The sequence below is a fragment of the Limanda limanda genome, chromosome 1 (genome assembly GCF_963576545.1).
Source record: "Limanda limanda chromosome 1, fLimLim1.1, whole genome shotgun sequence".
NCBI lineage: Eukaryota > Metazoa > Chordata > Actinopteri > Pleuronectiformes > Pleuronectidae > Limanda > Limanda limanda.
Window position 1 is genome coordinate 5626960 of NC_083636.1, and position 19771 is coordinate 5646730.

The window sequence follows — 19771 nt, forward strand, 5'->3', positions numbered from 1 at the left end:
GCATTGTATACAAAAAAAGACACTGTGATGAAAATGAGCTGTTGGATATTTGGTCTTGTGTCTGGTTTGAGTTCCTGTGGCTTCCTGTTTCCAGTGTTCACTCCGCGGGTGGTCAGCTCGGCCGTGGCCCGGTATAACTTTGCGGCGCGGGACATGAGGGAGCTGTCGCTGCGGGAAGGAGACGTCGTGAAAATCTACAGCAAGATCGGAGGAGACCAGGGCTGGTGGAAGGGAGAGGCCAACGGACGAGTGAGTGTTCATTCATGTGCTGTGAAAGCTGCTGTTTTCTTTAAGATCTGCATGTGTCAGAAACATGCATTTATGCCTTAAACCCTCAAAAGTATCCAGGTCCTCGAGTGACTTGATTGAACAAGTGAACTGAGAAGCACTTCTGAAGCAGGTGGTGGAGACAATAAAGTAAAAGCCCGGCTGCTGGGAAATGCTCCACTTCAAAAGACTGGCAGTAAAAACTGGATGGGAATTCGGCTTTTTTATTCCAGGACTGTTTCTACTTCAGGGTGTAAAAAATTTGACAGTGTTAATCTGAAGCTCTGCAGCATGAAAGAGAAGAGAGTGCATCCCCTCCACTGTTGTACTGGTGCCCAGCAGCTAAACCAGACTGTCTGGTGCTGGAGCCACTGTTCAACCAGCAAACTGAATTAAAGTCCAGTCTGTGTGTGGATGGTGGAGAATGTTATACTGACAGGAAATTCAGAGGAGGACTCGACAACAGATTTATATTTTTGTAAATCTATCTTTTTGCCATGTTAACTTCAATTTATTACTTTTCCTCAGTGGCTCCTATTCCTCAGAATCTTATTTCACTTCACGTTTTATTAACTGGGTTTTATTTCCATCTTATTTTCCATTGATTTCCTACTTTTGTATTTATCGCCGTTAAGCACCGTGAGCTGTATTTCACATATTAAAGGTGGTTATGAATAAAATATGTTGTCAAAATGATCTTATAAAGTCATACCAATAGGGAGAATCATGTTCGTCTATGTGAGGTTTAAATACCAGGCTCCTGTATCGACCTGTGGGTATATAGTTGAAACAATCAATAATTAGCTATGCAGAATAGATGAGATCATATGTCAACTCAGAGGTTTATTTTTATCCCTCTTTACAAAAAACGTCTTGCCAGGAATTTGAAAAACAGAAGAAATATTGAATATTCATGAATAAGAGCGATTTGCAGTTTGAATGAATTTGCTCAGGATTCACTTTGCAACAAGTAGGAGCAGCCATCGCCTAGCAACAGCTGAAGTAGAACTTAAAGTAACTCTCGAGTATTTTATTATTCCAAATGGGCACGAGGCTGTTGCTGCTTGGCTGAGCACTTATCTGAGAAGAATGCTCACCCCTCAGCCAATGAGAGCGCAGGATTCTGCATGGCGTCGGTCCAACGCATCCGAGCGGCGTCGGGTTGTTTTTAGTGTCGACGATTATCTGCGTGCACGTAAGAAAAGCCTCTAAAGGAAACCATCTGTTGTTTACATCTGACAACATGAAGGTGTTTATGTCTCTGGGTTATTTTCTGTTTCAGATCGGATGGTTTCCTTCCACCTACGTGGATGAGGAGGGGGGGCAGTAAAGCCGGGATGTTTCGCCGGCCTGGATCCTTCTTTCAAATCAGGAACCATCTTCTACCTTCTGTTCTCAGAGGAAATGACTCTCCCCAGGAAAAGGACACGAGGAACAAAAGAACTTCTTCTTTTTTGCTGTTTCTTTTTCCCGCTGGATCCTCGTGTCCCAGCTTCTCTTTCTTCGATTATGCATCAGCTTTGCTTTTCGGGTTTTCTTCTTTTCTCGGGACGTCCTGTTTAAACTCGTGTACAGGAAGGAAGAGAGAGAGTGTTTGTCTCGATTGAACTCGGACGCTGCACAGACGGACGATTTGGAAAAGCTTTACTATGAAAAAGGACGGCCCCTTTTTGTTGCAGGTCTATTGTGACGTGAAATAATTGTACAGTATAGATAATTTATTGAATAGAGATTATTATCATTACGGATGATTATTGTGGGGGACGTTGATTTTAGCAGCAGCAAAAGAATCAGATGAGAGAAACAAAAAATGAGAAAGACAAAAAAACAAAGAGACAGACTGACGGACGGACGCTCTGTTTTCATGTGGAGAGATTTTTTGCCTTAGTTGTCATGGTGATGCCTTGTGGGCTGACACCAGTGGAGGGAATCAACTTTGTTTTTACTTCTCCATGTGTGCATGTGCCCATGTGCGGCCCACACACACACACACACAGACACACACACACACACAGACACACACACACACACACACACACACACACACACACACACACACACACACACACACACACACACACACACACACACACACACAGACACACACACACACACACAGAGCCGACCAATGTACAGTACGGTGCCTTTTGAAGAATGGTCGTTGCATATTGAGCCTCAACATCAGCCAGTAAAGAACTTTGCCTAGCACCCCCCCGCCCCGGGAACACACCGTCTGTCCAAAAAAAAAAACAGGAGGGCGGAGGCACTTACACAACAAACCAGGGGGTGGTGGGGGGCAGTTGATTGCCTCCTGAGCCCTGGAAGAACAAGATGGTGAAGCATTTAACGCGTCCGAACCGGAGGCTGGATGGACTCTCGGAGACTTGAGGAGGGTTTTTATAACCGACAACAATCACACACACACACAGACAGACACACACACACACACACACACACACACACACACACACACACACACACACACACACACACACACACTGTTCACACCAGTCTCAGCGTCACAGGGGTGCAATCAGCCGGATGCGCAAAAGGGAATCATCAAGACATTCCACTCGACAACCACTCAACACTTTAAAAACAAAAATCTTCGTCGTTCTACTTTTGTTTTTTTGCACAAAATCAAGATGATTATTTTTTAGTTTTGAGAACTGGACCATTGAGTTGTTGTTGTTGTTTTGTTTTCATTTGAAGCCAAATTCTGCCATGTTTTTTAATGTGTGCATGGATTTCTTAATGTTTTTTTTGTACCTTGCCTTATTTTTACAGATGATCAGGTGATGGGATTGTTTTCTCCTTGAATATTGATTCATGGTTTCACACGTGTTGAATCCGCTCGGTGCTGTGCAGACTGATGAACATTAAACAGTGTCAAAAAGAGTTTTCAAATCTGAAGCAAAACTTCTTGTGCTAATTCATATAAAATCCACAGAAGGAGCCCTTGTGACTTTGTGAGTTTCTAGTGGGGGGGCAGTGCTCAGTGTTTGCATTTAGAGGCTTTAATACTTTATTACTAATTCACAGTCTGCAGTGAGTTTACATACAGATTCCCTCAGAGAGACTTTTTAATAAGTTCTATAGATATTCAATTGTTTAGTCTTTAATTTTGCATTTCCATTCAAAGAACAACATATTGACTTACTTCTTACGTGTAATCTTCATATCTTCCACCCACACATTTTCAGCATCAATAGTCATTTTAATACATTTCAGAAAAACACATGAATAGGAAAAGTAGGATTCGCTATATTCATAAAATGAAATGTTCAAAGCATCAAATCGTTCAGGCTGAGAAATAAAGTGCAAACACTGAGCTCTGGTTCACAAACACTTTCACAGCAGACGATGCAGATTCTTAAGATTCCAAACTTTTGATCGTTTGTGATGTAAGATGTTGTCCTTCCCCCCCCCCCTTGAGAAGCAAAAAGTACTGGGGGTGGTGTGGTGTGGTGGGGGGGGTTAGACGCTGTTTATGTAGTGGACAAAAACCCATCGCATGTGACTGTTGATCTGTCAACTCCTGTCAGTACGTCCTTGGAAAAAAAGTACTTCATTGTGTACATTACTTCTTTTTTTTTTTGAAAGGTTGAATATTTCCAAATGAGGTCTATCATGAAATAAATATTTCTCTTTTGTTTAAAAAAAGAAAGGACACTGGTTTATTTTTTAATGTTTTTATTGCAAATTATAGAAACATTTTGACCAAAAGAAATCAGAATATAAAATGTAAGTACAAGTACATCAAAGTAAAAATGTGGAATATGGCCAAAATGGCCACTAAATGCAAAATAGCAGGCTTCCTTTTGTGTTTTTCCAATTGCACCTGAAGACTTTTTTGTTTGTCTGGTCATGATACACCTGTGTATCGATTTTTGTGAAGACCGGTCAATGTGAAATTTACGTATTCAGAATACGTAAATTTTCAACACTTTCTAACTTTCTGCAAATTTTGGTAAGAATTTGAGCATGGTAAAGCCCTCAAAAAGCCAATTAATTTGCCTGAATAATAATAATAATCCTTACAATTTCAATAGCACAATTTCAATAGGGTCTCACCTGACCTTTGATGTCAGTGCTCGGGCCCTAATTAGCACTAGATGAAAACTTCTTTTAAATAACAAATGTTCACATTGCACAGCTTTGAGTTCAGGTCATGAAAATCTGAAACCCGCATTTTACAAAAGTTCAACTTCCGAAACTTTCTCGACTCTTCTCTTTAAAGACGTGAGGTCGTTTTTCCTCAGTTTGGTTCAAACTGCACGTCCGTTCCTGTCGTCATATTGGACTGGTTTGCTTTTGACTGGTGTGGAGCAGGAGGGTGGATGTGTGGCTCCTTCACTGAGAGAGCTCACCTCAGTCCCACCCCCGACCCCGCCCACCGGACTGTAGGTCGCCCGGTGGTGCTGACGGACAGACCGGCTCGTTTGGCGACTGGCAGGACGGCTCTCAGGAGGCGGGACATCCTCTCTGTTGGAAATCAGAAACAACGATGTCAGAGGATTTCAGTTATGATAAAAAGGGTGATTAGGCAAATACAGCAGCTGAGTATATGGACTGTGTTTTCATTTCAATTCAAATTTTGCTTCACTGATCATCATGGACCTGAGCAGTTTTACTCCGTCTGTAAAATACCTCATAACACAGAGAGTTCCAAAGCGATGGCACTTCCAAAACTAATAAAAAGTCAAAACCTTATTTGTGATGATATTAAAATAGAGAAAAGCTGCATAAGCTCATATTTTAGAGGCTAGAACCAAACATGGAAACAAGTTTTCTTGATTCATTTTCTTTCAGAATACCTATCATGCAGTCAGCTAAACAGTCGAGAACTTATATCCATCAGCATAAAACTGCATTGTTAATAAAGCGGTCGAAATCTGGGCTATCTTCCCTTTACAAGTCTGTATCCATGAACATAGCACAGATGACTGTGAGGTAATATTTGTGGTTGATACTGAAATTGATCAAACTGCTCATACGACTCATTTTTGAGGAACAGGAAGAGACTCATTCGTGTAAATTAGACTTTGGACATCTCCCTTTTGGCAGATTCAACGTCGCTTAACTCAATATCTGAGTTCATGAAATTCATTATCGTAAATGCATGAATTTGACCGCCTATGTTGATAAGTTATAAGTTGCTAGAATTGGTACATAATGTTATCTAGTTTTTTCTGAGATGTTTGCTTGAGTCCATATTCAACACAGTGGATGTTAGTGATGTTTTCCAGTAGTTGAGCAGCACACATCTCGTCTTTACTCGTTTGGAGGCTCGTCCCTGTCCCCACCTCCTCTGAGACCCTTCACTTTCCTTCCTCTGCTGGGGGATACAAATCCCCCGCCCCCCCGGTGCTGCTTTCAGCCAGAAAACACTGACAAGCACACAATACAATCTCCCCTCGTCAACGCCGCTGCCAACATCCGAGCTCAGGAGCTACTTTGCATTCTGCGTTCACGTAACTTTGCAGCAGCAGCAGCTCGGATCTGCTCCTCTGTCGAAGGAAACACTCGCACAACACATCCACTTTGGCATTTTTTCATCCCGCGCAGGCCAAGGACTCCGATTTCTGCTGGTTAAGGGAATAAATTTGTGTTTGTTAAAGATGAAATTGTGCCTCGAGTCTCTTGAGCCTGTTGTTGTTGGGTCGTGTGTGTGTGTGTGTGTTGCCGTGAAACCAGACAGGACTGAGCTCTGAGTGAAGAGGTGTTCCCACCAGATCCAGTAGACATGAATTAGTCTCTGGATTTTTTAGGGGACGCACATTCCCACAAAAGTTTGGTGCTGCAAGATATTTGTCCTGCATTATTACGTAAGGTTGTTCTGGAAACGATTTACATTAAAACAAATTGAACTTTTTCCCTCTTTGTTTCGATGACTTTCTGAAAGTCTCTTTGACAAAAACTGTCAAATCCACTTTCCCAGTTGTTTCAACATCAGCTAATTATTGCAGTGTCATAAATATTTGTTCAACACACTCATGGGCCTTTAGAGATATAGAACACAGTAGTTACCCTCAACACCCCCACAGCTCGTCTCCGTTGCCCCCTAGTGGCCAGAAAATCCGATGATGCAGCTTTAACAAAGCCAGTTCGCTCATATGCAACAGGATTCAACACTACTGCAAATATTTTTTGAATTGGATAAATGCAATTATAAAAACATTTGTCGACACGACCTTCATTTAGAAAAATATCTCTGTCCAAACGTGCACAACTGGCCAGTAGGTGGCGATAACGTCCACATCAACAGAAGTTTTTCAAACATCTTCCCTTTGAAAGTTGTTTGTAAATATCTCTGTTCCTAATAAGTTAATAATGTCAAAATCCAGATTTAAAAAATGCTTTTGCTTCTACGTGAGGTTAGAAGCTGTTGTCAGATTGTTTATCCATCGGAGCTCATTTACAGTCGAGTTTCTGCTCTTAACGTTTCGGTCCTGAATCGCAGCTTGAGTCTTATTTTTCTCACTGTATTTTTTTATAGATGTAGGGAACGGAGTACTATTGAAGTGATATAACGCTCTGCATGACTCATCGCTGAACCTCTCAAGCTGCACTGTTTACTTTGAAAACCAGTAAGTGACAGATGTTAGAGGCTCTAGTGCCGTGTGCCTCACATTATTACGCTCCGCCGTTTCTTTCTTATGAGCTTCTCTCCACAAAGTCATGTTGGTGTGAGGAGAGTTTAACTCCCGTCTATCGCTGATACGGAGGATGATTGTGGCCCTCGATGGGATTCTGTCTCCTGCACACAACACTGTCCTCCCACACCGACGCTGCTCCCAGTTCCACATCAGCTTTAAAAAGCCTGTGGGCTGTTTTCAACTGCTTGTGAACCACGGCTCCAAAAATATTTTGAGAGACAATGTTTTTTTGCAAGAGCAGAAATGATCTCAGACGTGTCAGGACGGGAGGTCGGCTGCAGAATATGAGCTCAGGATGGTGTTTTCCCGTTTCCCCTTCTACGTCATCAGTGGACTGGAATGTGCATTAAACCACTAGCTCCTGTTAAAGGATTGAGGGCGGCTGTGGCTGAGGGGGAGAGTGGTCGTCCTCCAACCTGAAGGTCGGCGGTTCGATTCCCAGTCTGAACCATCTGCATGCCGAAGTGTCCTTGGGCAAGATGCTGAACCCTCAATAGCCCCCCATAGAATAACAAAGTGCTGCAAGTAGATGCACTGGATGAATGTGTGTGTGAATGGGTGAATGTGAAACTGTACTGTAAAGCGCTTTGAGTGGTCTTCATCAGACTAGAAAAGCGCTATATAAATACAAATCCATTTACCATGTTAGGTTTGGATTTTGAGAGCCATGCGACAAAAGTTACGATTTGTGTGAGCAAGTTGGTTCAGTGACCGGCGTGATCGTGGTCATTACCATCTGACATCAGCTGCCTTGCCAAAGAGAAGCCGATTCAGCCGTCAAGTTAGGAAAAGTGATCGATGTGAGTGGTTCTGATGGAGCTTAAGATGTCAAATGGTTCTCACAGGTTTGATTTGAGAGCTTGAAAGGTTGTAGGTGGATTCAGTTTCTGCTATAGACAGCCAGGCTGAGTGCTTGCCTCAATTTCTACTTTCAATGCAAAGCAAAGCACTTTTCTTGTATGAGAAAAACTTATTTCCCATAATTTCAAACTTTTGAGATCCAGCTGTGTTTGCTCACTGTTCCTTCTCCTTTCAGAATTTAAGAATTCATCAAAACGCAGACTTTGATTCAAGTCTGTTATTTTCCTCTACGTTTCCTTTTAGGTAAATATAAAAACTAATTACATTGACCTGCTGTGCTGTACGGAAGTGCTGTTATTTACTGTGTGTTTGAAATGCCACTCTCCACAGAAACTGTATAATTGCCGTAAAAGTCGAAGACGAGAACACCCGGGAGAGTTTGTTGACACTCGAGAGTTTCACCTGATCCAAACTCTGACGATCAACAAAAAGAGAAGAGTTTGAAACTTTTAATGAATCCCACTCACGCTTTTCGACTGAGCGTATGGCAGAGCTGATGTTATTTATGTCAGCGGTTATATTTGCATCAGCGTACCTGAAGAAAATCCTTTAAATTTGCTTCTGCACTCATCTCACAAAACCTTGAGTTTCATGCAGCATTTCATCAAATTGCTGTACACAGGGCGAGGAACTCGTATTCAGACGACACTCTCTGCATAATTAAGTGTGTAGATAAACATAGAGGAATGAAATGAAATCACAACATTAGTAAGAGCAGTATGTTTGGGGAGTGTACACCTGAATAAAATATATCTTTTTCTATTTACACTTTTTCTTGTATTCACATTTCTCTTTCCTGGGTTTTATTTAAGTGAAGTGATTTGGTTCTATTCTTAATTGAAAGGATTTTTTAAGTGTTTTGTGTTGTATCTTCTTTTTACTGAGGCCAAAAGCATCTCATTACTTCTGCTTCTTTTATGCACATAAAAGAAGCAGAAGTAATGTACAAATCCTCAACTGCACAAAACACAGTTTCATCCTAATGTTCGTTTCCTTTAATCTGACAGACAGAGGCAGTAGCTTCTTCCTCTCGGGACTTTTTGCAGACGAAGACGAGTAGAAACCTGCCAACAGACAGAATGTGTGGATTCTGTATTTTTTTTTACCTCCCTTCATTAGCTCAGATATCGAACCACAGAATGTGCCCTACTCTCTCTGCTGGAGCTGCCGGTGTCTGTACCTGATCTCATTGGAGAATTCCTTCTCGTAGCGGAATCTGCCGCTCAACTTCCAGTAGAGGAGCCCGATGAAGACGATGAGGATGAGGATGAGGAGCAGGGAGCCCACCAGGGTGCCGACGATCACCGCCGCTCTGTTCGGAGCTGAAAAGTCAGTGAGAAGAACAATTAATCACTGAGAAGAATCAGTTGTACTCTTATTTGTATAGTCTGGTGCAGTAGAGCCTTTAGAGTTATGTCCCAAATTAATGATCACATTTGAAACGGGAGCATTTGAGAAGGCTCCTTCATCCGACAGATCCTTCTTAGTGCCAACCTATCCCACAATTCATTGCACTTGGATGACACTTTGCTGAACTTTGACCTTGCATATATGTATGTGCTACTGTGTCCTATAAAGTTATCATTATGTTTAACTGCAGCTCTGTTGCTAGAAATACAGCAGCTATTGAGATACAGAGATTGTCTTCTCACACTCAACTACAACTAAAGGTTGTATTGTGACCTTGTTTTCTGGGAAATCTGCTTATTTGCTTGCTTTAAATTCGTATTAACCATCTTTCAGTCTCGTTGTGCAGGTTTGTTTCCGAGCTGCAGCTGTGGAACCTCTGCACCTTGAACTCGAAATGAAAAGCAATGATTTCCCCCCCCGCTCGGTGCCAAAAAATCTGAACCCGGACACCAGGAGTTATGGACTCGACAAGATGTTAAGATCTGCTCCACGGATCACGACGCACACAAAGACAAAACTCAATTTATGGATTTGTAGAATCCCAGCACGCTTGTTTGAGTCCAGAGATGATTTATTCTGTGGTGGTGCAGTGAATCAGCGGCTGTTCTCCCACAGTCACCACCTCCCTCCCCTGTGAGGCACATCCCTGGTTTCTGCAGGTTCTTCTCTACATGAAGAAACCAGGACTGTCCTCTTTTCAAGGGATTTTCTCTGAGTTACAGTCGTGCTTCTATTTATATTCACACACAAAGTGGCTCTAATCAATGCTGCCATTTCTGTCGCTGCTCTTCATGAAGCCATCAGGCAGGAGAATGATTGTAACATCATTGTAAACCTGAGTGACTCCACGTCAGGAAGTTAAGTGACGACCAGCAGGATCGTCGCTCTGTGAATGAAGCTGCTTCCTCGCCATTGACCTTTGACCTCCTGCCTTAACGTTACAATGAGGATGATTCACCGATGTTTCTGAGCGCTGCTGTTAAAACCCAACGTGTGTGTGTGTGTGTGTGTGTGTGTGTGTGTGTGTGTGTGTGAAGTGGAGCAGTGAGGAGGCTTTGGCACCTCTACAAAGAGAGAGGAGGATGAAATCTAGTTCCTCCGTGACCACGTGTGTGTCGTGCACGGGTTCCGTCCTCGTGCAGTGGCGTGCGTCCCCCAGCCCCCCCCCCCCCCCTCTTACGTTTGTTTGCCTTCAGGTTGATCCGGCAGCGCTCGGCTCCCACAGCATTGTTCACCTCACAAAGGTAGAATCCTGCCAAGCTCTGCGAGTGGTTTCTGATTCTCAGCTCGCCGGTCACACGGTCTGAGGAGAACATGCAAAACGCCCACGGACACGGATTAACACACGGAGAGAACATACTGTGCTGCACATGCAAAGAGCCTTAATCTCCTCAGACTGGTTCATACATGTAGAATAATTCAAGTGGGACATTCTCCAGGTTTTGTTGTTTCTGGTTTTAATTGACTTTATATCCGTTGGTGCAGATTTTCTCTCTGCAGAAGGACGTTGATCAAAGGATTTTATGCCAGAAGCAACTCAGGAAATTAGTCATGAAAAAGAAAAGTGGGAGAAAATGCCTCTAAACTGGTGATTGTCAACATTCCCAGTTTTTATTTCATCATTATTTCACCTTGATTTTCGATTATCTTGAATAGGTTCTTATTTCAATAATCAGAACAACAACTTATCACTTCTCTTTCAAAATAAATGCTAAAATAAACATTCTGTACCCTGCAAAATATCATTGCATTTTGTACACACACACACACACGTTCATCACGTCGTGCAGTAGCATGGTGACGTCAGCAGAGGTCACACTTACCCTGTGTGGCTGTATCCGGGATGGGGTCCTCACGCTCTCTCCTCCACGAGTACGAGAAGGGGGCGGAGCCTCGAGCAGACTGACAGTGCAGAGCCACAGCTTCCCCCAGCAGCTGCCCCCCCTCCACCCAGCACTTAGGCACAGACGGCTTCACTGTAATCACAAGGCAAAAGGGACAAGATCTTTTTTTTATTTGAGCTGCCATGTCAGTTCTGTCTCTCAAGCGTCGGGTACAGCTGAATAGCTCCAGGATGAAATGGGAGGAAGCGTTTAGATTCTGGCTCCCACAGCATAGAGGGAGCATGGTATAGGTAGAATGTGATGGGAAGACGAATTTAAAGCATCTTGAATTCAAGAAACTCTGTAAAATATACGAGTTAACTAAATAACACGCCTTTATTCTACATAATTAATGTGGAAATCAATACGGAACGAAAGCTTGAAGAGAGGATGAGACAGAAATATGCACTTGGAACGTAAACTGTTGCGTTAAGATTGCTTGTTAACAAAAAAATTTATATTATTATCAATAAATCCATTGGTATATACCAATACATGTATGTATAGGAATGTAACATTAAAATTCACGATGTTTAACTTGCTGAAAAACTTTAAAATCAATATGATGGGGCGGCTGTGGCTGAGGGGTAGAGTGGTCGTCCTCCAACCTGAAGGTCGGCGGTTCGATCCCCAGTCTGAACCATCTGCATGCCTAAGTGTCCTTGGGCAAGATGCTGAACCCTCAATAGCCCCCCATAGAATAACAAAGTGCTGCAAGTAGATGCACTGTATGAATGTGTGTGTGAATGGGTGAATGTGAAACTGTACTGTAAAGCGCTTTGAGTGGTCTTCATCAGACTAGAAAAGCGCTATATAAATACAAATCCATTTAAATACAAATCCATAACACAATCATCAACAACATCAAACAACTGAATTGGATGAAATAACCTCTTAGCTTATTAGTTGTTATGCTGACTTCCTGTGGCACAGTATGAGGATCGTCTGACTCTGTTCAGAACCAAAAAACAAAACTTCTTTTGTCCCTGCAACACATTGTGGATCAAGGCGGTTGCCATGGGAATGAACACACTCCTGACTGGCTCGGACTCGGAGCTTTGTTGGAACGAAGCATTAAACCCAACACAATGTCGTCATGAAAAGGTGAAAGAGAAAAGAAGCTGGTCTGTCGACGTCGATAACGTTTTACACGATACTCAAAGACTCCGAGGTTTGTTTGAGCTTCAAACATTTCATCCTCCTCTCGATTGACACTGCAGCAGAAGCGAAAAACAAAGAATCCTTCCTCCTGTTCATTAGCACATTTCCATTTTCTACCTCTACTCTGTGTTTTCACACGACGACCAGGATGTTTTTTGCTCTCTGGTTTGCATGGTTATTTAACAGTGGGCTTCAGGGACGTGATTTCATCTCATACAAGGTTCCTAAGAAATAATTTAGCTCCAACAAGTAAGTTGTATGTGTGAAGAGCTTCTCTCATTGTAACAACCACTCAGAGCACTTTACATCCAGGTTCACATGCAGCTGTTTGCTCACACGTCCTGTTCACAGGAGCCAGGAATCAAACTACCAACCCTACGATCAGTGGACGACCTCCTGAACCACAGCCAGCCCCTTATCCCACTGATAATGCAGAATTATTGAGTCTTTAAATCATTAAATCTATTTAATCAAGAACATTATTTGCTACAGAAGCTTAATAATCAACATTTACAAGGTGCTTTCATGTGAAGATGTTATTTTTTTAAAGTTCAATTTGGTCATATTCTGTTATATGCTTGGATAATTTTTAAGTGGAAAATATATTGAATAAGAATAAACACATGTCACGACACTCATTAAAGTGAGTAATCAGATGTGTCTCCGACTGAAAACATCGTGAATGTGAAATGTGAAATAACAATGGTTGACATTTTGCTTTCAGTGTAATTTCCTCTGAGACTTATAAATAACGAAAAGGTTTTTAGCCATTAGATTTAATTCCTGTCACCGTTTAAGATGCAAAGAGGCTTGTGTAATATTAACCTTTATAAAAATGAAATGGTAGAGGGTTAGCGGGAAACTGACACAGAACTCTTATGTAGTAATGTAATCTAGTTGTTGGTTTTAGCAATAAAATGAAATGACTGCTTCGTGAACCCTTGGATCGATCAACTGAAAAATCCAAAGTTGAGCCAAGAACATTATTCTTTTGAGATCTTGAGATTCTTTGTTTGAAATTGTTGCATTTCAGTTGTGGACCTTTTTCAAAAGTCTTTCAGTTGTGCAGACTTTTAAAGTTGTGGCCTTGTGAAGCAAAGTGTAAGTTCAGTCAGGAAGACACAGAAGGTACGACGACTAGACCGTCACATTTCCAAGTCTCCTTCAAACGCAATCCTTCAATCCCAGAGAAGCGAAGGCTCCACCTGGCGGATCCTTCCTGGCCCCAAATTCTCCCAGGATTCATTGTGCTTCACCGATGAGCAAGACGCCCAATGCTCGAGTGTCACGCTTCAACTCAACCAAACAACAAAGAGAAAAACTACGCAGCCTCTTGAAGTTTGTTCGTTCTTCAGGTGAAGTATCTCCTGATCGATCCGTGTGCCTCGTCCTCGTTACTTTCACCCGCGTCTTGTTCCTTCTTGTATTTAAACTTAGTTTCTCGTCTGCCTTTGTCAACGTTCCTCGTGTTGTCCCATGTGACTTTCAGTTTTTGGACCTCCCCTCTGCCTCAGTGCTTTTTGTCGTCTGCCTCTCTGTGTTTACCGAACCTTTCTTATTGCTGTTCTTCCTCTTGTGACCTCTGTATTTGGGTCCTCGCCTGTTCATGTTCTTTGTTTTTCTAGAACTGGGACATTTGTTTGATCAATCATGAAACATCTTTGCGAGGAGTGATGTGATATAATAAAAAGTCTTAAAATCATAATAAATAAATGTGTAAATGAGGCGACCCCTCCTGCAACCGAGCCGCTGCTCAAACTCTTCAAACAAAGTAGGTTGGACGAGAATCAAATGAAATACTTCACTTTCATGTTGATTTTTGAGACGGAAATACAGGGACAACACTTTTTTCTGATGTACTTTCCCACTCAATACAATTCATGCACTTCATTTATGAGAAATTTCTTTGCAGAAGTTTCTTTTACTGAACAAAATCAGACTGTTAAACATGTTTTTTACAACAGCAGACACGTATCGGGCCATTAGTTTAGCTGTCATAGTCCAAGAAGATAAAAAACCTGAGTGTAATTACTTTGAAACGTAAAAAACTTGAGAAGCTGCATTTTCCAGTAACCAGACAGACAGGAAGTGTGACACCCAGCGCCCGGACTTACCCATCACCACCAGTGACACCTTGCGTGTGTCCACTCCAGGTGTTTTCTTCACCTTGCACTGGTAGGTCGCACTATGAGCAGGTGACAGCTCAGCGACTGAAAGAGAAGCGTCGCCTCTCGAGGGGTCGGGGGCGGCGAAGCGGAGCCCGTGTGCGAGAGCGGCGTCATCGTGGACGTACTCAGTGCCGCCGCTGTAGGACAGCAGCTGGAGGAAAACAGAAAAACCAAACATGATTAACAAATAACTCTGAATTATGATTTTTTAATTGATTTTGACAGATTAAAGCCTTGATATTGAATCTAATGAGTCCAGGTAATGCTGAGGGTCCCTCATGGTGACAAACCCACCAACACTGCAGCTCCTCTCCACTTTGTGGCCTCTTGTAGTTCGTTAAATTACTTCTGTTGCCTCACTCTCACCAGCATTGTTCCCAGCAGCAGCAGCAGCAGCAGCCGGAAGCTGTTCGCAGCAAACAAGCTCCGACAAATCCACTGTACACGACCGGCTCAGCCGACAGATCACAGCCGCAGAATGTGTAATATCTGACCTGTGTTCTCCTCTAATCGTTGAGACCAAACCAGAGACAGGGAGGACAAGAAGTGTTTGCTGGACTGACATTGAGCAGGAGGACAGAGGCACGGCCCAGGTGAATGCTAATGTTCCTCTGTCCATCTCCGAAAACTGTCTGCAAATGTGAGATAAAACGTTTGCTCTACACCTCGTTTTTCAATTTCCTCTGCCCCCTAGTGGCCGGAAGTCAATTAGTGCAGCTCTAATTTATGCAGTGGTTTGATTAATTTGCACACACAAAAAAAAGAGCTTGGAAGAACAATACATTTTAAGTGGTTTGCTTTTGGTGCCAAGCATTCAATTTGCACAGGAATCAGTAACCTACACTGACCACTTGTCTTTCCTTGTTTTGACTGATAAAACGTCTGCTCCCTGAGGGCAACTTCCTCCTTTCAATCCCCCGACACTAATGGCCGACTTAGTTTAAAAAGGCAAATGGGATCAACAACTAATTTGAGGGAAATTGAAAAGGTCCTGGACTGAATTCTGAAGTCTTAAACGAGTGGAGACCGACCCTGGATTCACCGGAACAAGTTTGTATTTGGGTTGAACAGCAAAAGTGAATAAACATGAGCTGACTGGTCTGGTTTCCAGGGGAAGCAGCAAATCACATGAAGCTAATGATTTGAATGGGATGGATGTCGTCTTCCATCATCTTCTCATGAATCTAAGGTTGTTTCATTAGTTAGCTTCTATTTCTCTTATTCTCTTCGAGGTTCTTACCATCCGATCTTTCTTGGTGGTGTCCGGACTGACCACCGACCACTCGATGTCCAGGTCTCCGCTGTCATAGGGGCTCAGCGTGTAGCCGCAGCCCAGAATCACACCCTCGCCCTCGGCCTTCAGGATGGTCAGTGGGCCGGTGGATGTCACCTGCAGCCCTTGTGTGTATCCCAGTCCTACAGGGAATCAGACACACAGGAAAAGTGAGTGGGAAAGACTGTGCAGCGAAAGGAAAGACATTTTTATGACGGTACAGGACGAAGGGAATTCCCAAAGATGTAGGCGGACATGTTTCCTTCACTCAGGTCAAGAGACAATTTCGTGACCATCTCTTAAGAGTGAACACACAAACCTACGGTGAGTGTCGGAAACCGAGCGGCCAGACTGAAGGTCACCAAACACAAAAGAAAACCGAGAGGGCAGAAATTATAGAAAGAGGAAAACAACTCATGAGCCAAAACCATATCTGTCAAACACAGTGGTGGTGCTGGAATGGCTTTGGCAAATGTACTGTGCAGCCGCCAATAGAACTGGCACACCGGAGTTTATTGATGATTCCACGTCTGATGGAAGCAACCCGGTGAATGCAGAGGTGAACAGGAGCATTCTGTTCTCATGCTCGAACGTCAAAACCCTCTGGACGACGAGATTGTTCAGCATTTCAGGGTGAGAAAGGCTGTCAGCTGAAGCGAAAACTGACTGAGCTGCTGCCTCCCAGGTCGGTGGAGACCAGACTGAAGACAGAGAGATGCCACAACACACAACCTGGGGAGATCCTCACCAGGGAAGTCTCTGGAGCTGCTTTCATACAAGCACCAAACTCCATTAAATCTCCTGACTTCCTCAGGAGCGGCTGAACGTGACAACGCAAACGTCAGAGAGAGAGTTTCTATGAACGAGTGGTGAGTGATGATGATGTTGCTGAAACGTGACGGAGAAGAAGATGCCTTTGTCTGCTGTGCTACACCTGTCTGCATCAGAAGGGAGAATCTGTGAGAAGCAAACTCCTTTGAAAGTCCACACCCAATTATGCTCAGTCTGAAATGTCTGAAGACGGCTTAAGTTAACGACTCAAGGCAACCTCACTGACTGCAGAGGATTTTCTACTGAACATGAAATGCTCATGAGTCTCTTCGCCTCAAGCTGTCGAGCGTCAGCGACTGTATCTCAACATATAACTCTTTAATGTAAACCTACCCCCGGGCTAAGAGACTTTTTACACTTTAATGTAGAATCTGATCTTTTATCTGAAATCTACAGAAGCACAGAGCCATGGATGTGCAATGGATGTATCTCCTGGTATATATGCGGCGTATTAATGGTTGTGACACGAGTAGTTATAGATAATTTTCCTCATTAAAATGCTGTTTGTGAAACTAACTGTGCAGTGCATTTATAGCAGTTTGTATTAGAGCACATTAAAGGAACTGTTGCCTGTATTTTTTTAATAAAACTAGTCGCCTGCACCACATAAATTGACTTACTACTCAACCTAGAAGTGCATTTGCATTTAGGGCCACGGACACAAGTAAACAACATATGAGCTGAAATCCCTGGATCATTAGGGAGTCAACAGTCATCTGGGGGCATCATCTCAACGCCTGATTGGACAGACCGTGAGCGCCATGGTAACGTTTGGGGAAATCTCACACGGCCTCAGAGGCCTCGAGCTCGGCAGTGTTCACCCGAGACGAGACACCAGCTTCCAGGGATCGTTTGTGAAAACACACAAGAAGATGCTGCATTCAGTGTTATGAAATACAGTGGAGTAGATAACAGAGGGAGGAGGAGGAGGAGGAGGAGGAGGAAGATGTCAGTGGGTTAGTGTGGTCTGGAATTGATCTGCCAGCGTGTTTGTATTCTTACCCGTGCTCAGGAGAGTCGCAGTGTGTAACAAGAAGCCAGAGATCCAGGGCAGGCAGCAGGTTAGTCTCCACATAGTGCTCCTGCTCCTGCTCCTGCTCCTGCTCCTGCTCCTGCTCCTGCTCCTCCTGCTCCTGCTCCTGCTCCTGCTGCTCCTCCTGCTCCTGCTCCTGCTGCTCCTCCTGCTCCTGCTCCTGCTGCTGTTCCTGCTCCTGCTCCTGCTACTGCTCCTGCTCCTGCTCCTGCTCCTGCTCCTGCTCCTGCTCCTGCTCCTGCTCCTGCTCCTGCTCCTGCTCCTGCTCCTGGGATGAAATCATTCAGAGCAGGTGGTTGAAAAAACACAGAAACATCCACAAACTGGGACTTTTCTTTAGTTCACATGTACAATTTTAGCAGAATTTCAAAAGAAAAGCATGGATACAAAATTAAAAGTTACACAAGAGGTAGGTTTTATAAATACCACCTGAATGCAGATGCTTACATCCAAACGCCTGGAAACGGGAAACAGAGGATCAAGCAGGAGAGAGCCGCTCCTCGTGCTGAGCTCCTCCTCCAGCACCTCCTCGTTAGCACGACGCCTCCTGGTTGGACGGCCGCTCCACTTGTTCTACCTGTTTACCAGGACGCTCCCTCGATAGAGCTTCATACAACTTCACCATGTGCTTTCTTTTTACTTTCATCGCCAACTTGCAAGACTAAAACGTCAGCCAAGGCCCAAAAGTCCCCTCATGAAAATACATTTAAATTCACTCGATACAGATTTTAACTGCACTTAAATTGCACAATACATGTTTCCTAAAATCTGCCTTTTTTATTTATTTTTTTAATCCAAGATCCATTAATTATTCTAAAGGGAGAACGTGAAGAAAATTCCTTTATCAGCATCCTGATCCGGGTTCCCACCAAAATCACAAACAAAACAACACACAGACTGGGGTTTAGAAAGAATGTTAAGTTATTTCTGCAGATTAATACGATTAGGATCAAATTTCATACAAACAATGAAGTCACACTCAAGGAAATTAGCGCCCTGCTTCCTGGTGAACAATGCAAAGCAGTCTATTGTTCAGCAGGTGAAACTGGAGGAGCCACAATGACTGAGTGTCAGAAACTCAGGGTGTTAATCTAATAGAAAGCAAATTGTGCTGAAAGAAGAAAACACACAACTTCAACAGCTACTCACTCTTTTGTGCTCTTGTCAATTAGATGACTTCACGTTTTCAGTGATTGATTTTTTATGACTTTTTATTGGTTTTCTCTTTAGACCCGAGCCGACACAAAGTAATTAACTTGTCCAGTAAAGAAAATAAAGACGACACTGCACAATGCAGCACCTCAGCAGTGCTCATTCCTCAGGAAGGAGAGGGGAAGACAAAGAGAGAGAGAGAGAGAGTGAGCATGAGGTCTCAAGTGACAAGAAACTGGTTGTTCAGCCAAAAAAAAACACAAGCCGCCACAGTTTGTGTACCAGGATGTAGAGAGAATAAAAAAGACAGGACAAATGTTATCAGTGTGCCAGATCTGTGGGGAAGCAGCGTTTATAACCGAGGGAAACTGGAAGTATTCCTCAGCCGGAACGTGAAAGGAAACGGATTAGCAACAACAGATAACGATCTTCATCTCCACTGCTTGTTTTTGAATCTTAACCTGGATTTTTCTCTTGTAGTCACAACATGTATATTTCAAGCTTTAGGCGATGCTGTTTTTATTTTTTATATATTGTCACAGACAGAGTCAGATCCATCTGAATAGCAGCTGAACTCACATCTCACCTCACACACTCAGTCTTTTCTGAGCCGCTTGTGTAGGAAACTCATTGAAAACTCTGCTTTTTAAAAGAAAGCCGTGTTTGCTTTGTATTCTGCTGCAAAAAATTATATTTAATTGCTGCAAAAGCATGAAAAGGCTGCCGACCACTTTTTGGAGAAAAACAAACTCTTTCCAGGAAACTTTTTTGCCATCACAGTAAATATCAGGACCATGAAACACATTAAATCAGCTGTGTTTCATGCATTGGTATTTATAGAACATATACAGTAGCGCCTGCTCATGCACTAGACGTCTGTGACGACTGGGAGACGGTTTCACCATCTGCTGCAGTGTTTAACCATCACAGTCAGAGCAGCTCCACTAAAACACTGTCACGCAGACGGTGAGTCGATGGAACACGAGAGGAAACAGAGCTTTTCTCTTTTGTCTTTGCAGAAACTAGCTTCATTGTTTGTGTTTTTTGACTACAGCGAAGGTGGCGTGCAGCCG

General features: G+C 43.2%; 2 protein-coding genes across 3 annotated transcripts in view; one reads left to right on the forward strand and one right to left on the reverse strand.

Annotated features, from left to right (window-relative positions):
* Window positions 1-2212, forward strand: part of vav2 (vav 2 guanine nucleotide exchange factor) — a 182772-nt gene extending 180560 nt beyond the window's left edge. For both annotated transcript variants that reach the window (XM_061072567.1, XM_061072573.1), the window contains 2 exons: window positions 95-249; window positions 1550-2212. In XM_061072567.1, coding sequence (XP_060928550.1) covers window positions 95-249; window positions 1550-1597 — 203 coding nt within the window. In that variant the 3' untranslated portion in view covers window positions 1598-2212. The remainder of the gene's footprint in view (window positions 1-94; window positions 250-1549) is intronic.
* Window positions 2213-4535: 2323 nt separating this feature from the next.
* On the reverse strand, window positions 4536-17276 carry LOC133011793 (coxsackievirus and adenovirus receptor homolog). The gene is made up of 8 exons (XM_061079696.1): window positions 17265-17276; window positions 16006-16033; window positions 15650-15825; window positions 14356-14560; window positions 11021-11173; window positions 10378-10500; window positions 8968-9109; window positions 4536-4752 (listed from the first exon to the last, which is right to left on the reverse strand). The coding sequence occupies exons 1-8, from the start codon at window positions 17274-17276 to the stop codon at window positions 4536-4538; spliced, it is 1056 nt and encodes a 351-aa protein (XP_060935679.1).
* Window positions 17277-19771: the final 2495 nt, after the last annotated feature.